The 5,435-nt window shown below is 62.3% G+C and overlaps 1 protein-coding gene across 1 annotated transcript in view; it reads left to right on the top strand.

Moving 5' to 3' along the window:
* The first annotated feature begins 3,185 nt into the window (after window positions 1–3,185).
* LRRC56 (leucine rich repeat containing 56) overlaps window positions 3,186–5,435 on the top strand; it is a 14,326-nt gene continuing 12,076 nt past the window's right edge. The window contains exons 1-3 of the mRNA XM_011929992.1: window positions 3,186–3,213; window positions 4,169–4,356; window positions 5,020–5,107. Coding sequence (XP_011785382.1) covers window positions 4,180–4,356; window positions 5,020–5,107 — 265 coding nt within the window. The 5' untranslated portion in view covers window positions 3,186–3,213; window positions 4,169–4,179. The remainder of the gene's footprint in view (window positions 3,214–4,168; window positions 4,357–5,019; window positions 5,108–5,435) is intronic.

Below are 5,435 nucleotides of genomic sequence, written 5' to 3' on the forward strand. Positions count from 1 at the left end.
CTTCCGCGCCGGTGGAGTGGCCCCGCACCCGGACGGTGCGCACCCCACCTACCACCACGCACCCCAGCTCCCCTATTCCCACCGCAGCCCACCCCGAGGACGCCTTGCAGCCCCGGTGGGATTTCGGGCAGCGGGCGCAGCCGTGCGCCCTGGAGCCAGGCGTGAGAACGCCCCCTCCACCACTCGTCTTACTTGGGCCTGCGTGGCAGGCGACCCTGCCCGCTCAGTCCCCCCAGACTTGAGGTTCCAACCATGCAGAAGCTCAGCGTGTTGCAGTTAAACGGTACCCACAGGTTGCCACAGGAGAGCGAAGTGCCTAGGGCTCACCCCAAGCACAAAGACCACATCTAGCTCTTTCAAACCCAAAAAGACGTGTTTTTAACATTTTTTAAAATTGCAAAAGAATCAGAAACACATCCTGATTAAAAAACAAAAGGGGCCAGGCGCAGTGGCTCACGCCTATAATCCCAGCACTTTGGGAGGCCGAGGCAGGTGGATTACCTGAGGTCAGGAGTTCAAGACCAGCCTGGCCAACATGATGAAATCCCGTCTCTACTAAAAATGCAAAAAATTAGTCGGTTGCAGTGGCGCGCGCCTGTAGTTCCAACTACTCAGGAGGCTGAGGCAGGAGAATCGCTGGAACCCCGGTGGCGAATGTTGCGGTGAGCCGAGATCGCGCCACTGCACTCCAACCTGGGCGACAGAGCGCGACTTCGTCTCAAAAAAAAGGCGTTTTACAGTCAGGCAAACCCTGCCTCTGCCCAGCCCAGCGCCCGCCCCGCCGCCACGCCCTCCTGCGCCGGTCGCCGCTGACCCGGGGCTCCACCCACGGGCCGGGCACTCGAGCGCGGTCCGGCATCCGGTCTGTTTCCTGGTTCTTGGGGGCGCTTGCCCGGTGCTTCCTTTTACTGTCGGCCTCACTTCCAAGCGAAGGTCAGGGCGTCAGGCCTCGACCCTAGGGGCGACCCTTCCACGTGGGAAAGGTGGGCGCGAGCCTCCAGCAGAGACCGCCCTTGCCGGCCCCGCGTGGGAAGCGCCGGGATCTCGAGGAAACGCGACACGTGCACAGCGACGGCCCGGGCACGGAGCCGCAGGGAGCTGGCACCTGACGCGCCTGCGCCCACCCGACTTGGTGGCGCGTCACCTCCCCCTGGGATCGCCCACCCAAGTGCCAACCCACGTGGCCCCGCCCTAGCGATCGTTGCTAAGGGGCGTGGCTCAGCCCCTAAGAACCCGAGCCTCCTGCGGCTTATAAATATTTGCGTATTCAAATGAGGACCCGCGCACGTTGCCATGGGGCCCAGGCCGCAACCCCGCAGCCGGAAGAACAGCCTGGAGTAGGAGACAGCGCCTGGCGGCGGAGGGCGCCCAGGGCCGAGCTGCCAGGGCTAGACACCTGGGCTGAGCCCTCAGGTGAGAGCCGAGCTCACCCCTGGGGTGGGAGCCACAAGCCTCGCCGTATGCCTGGTGGCAGGAGGGAGCCTGCGCCGAGGCGAGGGCGCGGGGACTAAGCAGCACAGCCAACGGGGACCAGTGAAGGCCCCGCGCGTCAGATCTGGTCCCCTGGGGACCCTTGCCTCCACCACCCCCTGGCCCTGCCCTGAAGGGGCTCCCTGTCAGGAGGCAGGAGGGGCCCCAAGCCTTGCCCCTGAGGGAGATGCAGAGGCAAGGACCCAGGGTGCTGGGGGTTCCAGGGTGGGGCTCAGCAGGGGAGCAGGCTCTGCCCTCCCAGCCTCCATGGTGAAGGGGCAAGGGCTGCAGGGGACCAGAGGTGATGAGCTACCCACCAGGGAATGGCACTAGCTGGGGTGTGGAGACAGAGAATTCCCCCAGTTTCCAATTTGGGGAGCATGGGGGCTCGCAGAGGGGACACAGGGTAGGAGCAGCCCTGTGAAGTGTGCGGATGGGTCCGGGCCTGGGCGAGAACACCGGGAGCAGTGTCTGAGGTGGGAGTCCAGTGGGGGCTTTGGACTCCACAGCCTCCAACCCCTGGTCCTTGCACCCCTAGGCCTTGGGGCTCAGACCAGCCTGATACTCGGGCTCTTGGGCACAGAGGAGACAAGGGTGGCTGACTCAGCCCTTAGTGCCACCCATAGATGTCCTGGGGCTGCGCATGACCCGGCCAGCTCACGCACTCCATGAGGCTCGAGACTGGCAGGCCTGGGATGGAGGTGGCCAGAGTCTTTGTGGGAACACAGTGGTGGGGTCCTGCTGTGAGGCCTGGGGCCTTCCACCATCTGGAGAAAGGCAGGCAGTGGGGGAGATTCTGGCTGGAAACTCCATAAGACTCTATTTTGAGCTTACCTTCTTTGGTTCTTGGTGCATGGTCACCTTCCAGACCAGACCACTGAGGCACCCGGAGCCTGAGCCGCTGCCCTGCTCCAGCACTCCCACCCACCACCTCTGTCAACGGCCAGCTAACTCACCTGGCGCAGGGGCAGCTGTAGACAGGATGGAGAGGGTACATCTTCAGTGTCCAAACGTGGTCAACAGATGAAAGCCACGGCCAGAAAGTTCTAAGTGGCTACATGTGCATCTGCCTGTTCACGGATTCCTTCGACAAATTTTGAACGTCCCCTCCTGCGGCTGTGGATAGCAGAGGAGCACCCAGGCCACGTGCAGCCCACAGCACTGGGGCGAGGCAGGCCCTCAAGCTAACACGTAGTAAGACACACAGGACTCCAAAGGGAATTTGTCTCATCAGAAAGATGAATCTGGGAAGGCTGGGTGGGGAGAGGCTGGATGGGGAGTGCTGTCAAGGGGTCAGTCCAGGTCCAGACTGAAGACAGAGGAAGGTGGTCAGGGAGGAGGATGCTGAACGCTCCAAGCACACTTCTCACTGCACCCCTGGAGCTCATGATTCCAGGGTCTGGGGCTGAGGCAGATGTCTGCTTTTTTTTTGAGATGGAGTCTCGCTCTGTCGTCCAGGCTGGAGTACAGTGGCGCCATCTTGGCTCACGGCAAGCTCCGCCTCCCGGGTTCACCCCATTCTCCTGCCTCAGCCTCCCAAGTAGCTGGGACTACAGGCGCCTGCCACCACGCCCCGCTGATTTTTTGTATTTTTAGTATAGACGGGGTTTCACCCTGTTAGCCAGGATGGTCTCCATCTCCTGACCTCGTGATCTGCCTGCCTCAGCTTCCCAGAGTGCTGGGATTACAGACGTGAACCACTGCGCCCTGCCAGACGTCTGCATCTTTAAGGGACAACACCAGGTAAGCCTGGTGCAGGTGGTCAAGGGATACACTGGGCTTAGAAAGAACGGGGTACAGGAGAGGGACACACTGGGCCAACATTCTCAGAGGCCTGGAAAGGGGCTCAGGAAGAACGAGGTGCAAGAGAGGACCCCTGTGGAGAAGGAGGGAAGTGGGATTTGGAATAGCAGCAGGCATCGCATTGGGGGACCCAGAGGTACCCCAGCATCGGTCACACACCTGACTCTGTCTTCCTCCTCGCCAGCTGGGCCTGTGGATGGTCAGGTCCTGGGCTGACCTGCTCACCTCTGGGTGCTGTGACCTTAGCCCGGCCCATTCCAGGTTCCCCTGGGCACAGTAACCTGGCCAGGAAGCCACCCTGACTCTGGCGGGTACTGCCTGAGGGCACGCGCCGCCTTCTTGCCTGGGTGTTTGACCCACAGCAGAAGAAAGCGGCTGCCTGCAGGAGAAGGGGTTTGGCTGGCACAGGGGTGGGGTAGGGGAAGGCCTGGAACCTGATCCTGGACCCCAGGCTCAGAGACCGTCAGGTGGAGAAGGACCCATAGCCCACAGCTTGAGGCAGCCCCAGGAGCCCCACAGCCACAGGCAGCTGGCCTGGCACCCCCAGGCTCACAGCCGTCATGGGCCTCAGGTGGGGAGGCCTGGAGCCAGGTCCCTGCATGGACCCTGAGGATGGGCAGAAACACAGGGAGGGTGTTCTACAGAGCAGAGGGGGTCGAGCCAAGGCTGGGGAAGGGGAGCGTGAGGCCCTCCAGGCTGAAACGAAGCAGACTAGGGCTCCATGAGGCCCAGCCAAGCTAGGAGCCTTCTCTAGGCTCGGGGTGGGGGTGGGTGCCAAGGGCTTGCTGTGTGTGTTGGGGGGGGCAGGGGGTTGAGGGCTGTGCCAGGGTCTCAGCCAGACTACAGAGGAGGAGGAGCAACAGCTTGGAGCTTTGTGCTCTGCCTCTATCGGCAGGTTGCGTGTGAATGGACCCAGGCTGGGACAGATCCCGTGGGCCTCGGCCGAGCACCTCCAGCTTCCGGGTGCGGGAGCTGAGCTGGCAAGGCCTGCACAACCCCTGCCCACAGAGCAAGGGCCCTGGCAGCCAGAGGGATAGCCTTGGAGAGCAGCTGGTGGAAGAGTACCTGTCCCCTGCCCGATTGGTGAGTGTGGGCACTGGGGGTTATGGCCACAGAGGCCTGTGTGGCTCCTTTCTGCTGATGGTCCAGCCTGCTCTCTGTCTCTCTCTTGCTGGTCTTGCCTGCTGATGGTTGGCCTCAGCCTGGCCCCTGCAGCTGGGTCCACTCCACCTACTCTGCACTTGGGACCCCTACCAGACCCCAAAACACCAGCAACACCAGGTGCTCGGTGACACAGATGTCCCCGGGCGTTTGGGTCACAGCCAGGACTGAGCCAGGCCAGAACCCACAAGTAGGGGCTGAGCGTCCCTTATCCTCCAACCAAAGAGGGGGTCAGTCCTTCACTCAAGCAGGAGACCAGATGGCTCAAAGCTCAGGGCAGGGCCAGGCGCGGTCCGGGCTCTGGGTGCCGGGTGTGGTGTGTCTGCCCTGGGAGCCTCTTTGGAGATGGGCAGCCCCCAGGGCAGGTCCTTCTCTGGCAGTGGCCCTCCAGCCAAGGGCAGCACAAGCTCTGCTCGTGTCACGTCCACTTCCATCCCACCACCCAGACCAGGGCCAACATGGCCAAGGCAGGGAAAGGTCGGTGCCCACTCCAGCGGGAGCCCCAGAGTCCTGCAGCCAGAAGCAAGGATGGAACTAAAGTGGGGAGAGCCAGGATCAGCACTGACTCCTGGTTGGTTTCTACAGCAGGCCCTGGCCCGGGTGGATGACCTTCGGCTGGTGAGGGCGCTGGAGATGTGTGTGGACACCCGTGAGGGCAGCCTGGGGAACTTTGGTGAGCCTCATCCCACCTCGCCATGGCCACAGCCATGGCCAGGCCTCTCCATAAATAAAGCTGTCCTCATCTCTCAGGCCGCCTATCGGCTTCCTTAGGGTTGATCTCTGACCTGAGGTCTGTGTCAGGTACAGGCAGAGGGCAATGCACTCAGCACCCCGCACACCATGCCAGTACCCCCAGCACGCTCAGTACCCCACACACCCATGCCAGTACCCCAGCACGCTTAGTATCCCACACACCCATGCCAGTACTCCAGCATGCTCAGTACTCCACACACCCACGCAGTACCCCCAGCATGCTCAGTACCCCACACACCCATGCCAGT

This window comes from Colobus angolensis, unplaced genomic scaffold, assembly GCF_000951035.1.
Source record: "Colobus angolensis palliatus isolate OR3802 unplaced genomic scaffold, Cang.pa_1.0 Scaffold84, whole genome shotgun sequence".
NCBI classification, from domain to species: Eukaryota; Metazoa; Chordata; class Mammalia; order Primates; family Cercopithecidae; genus Colobus; species Colobus angolensis.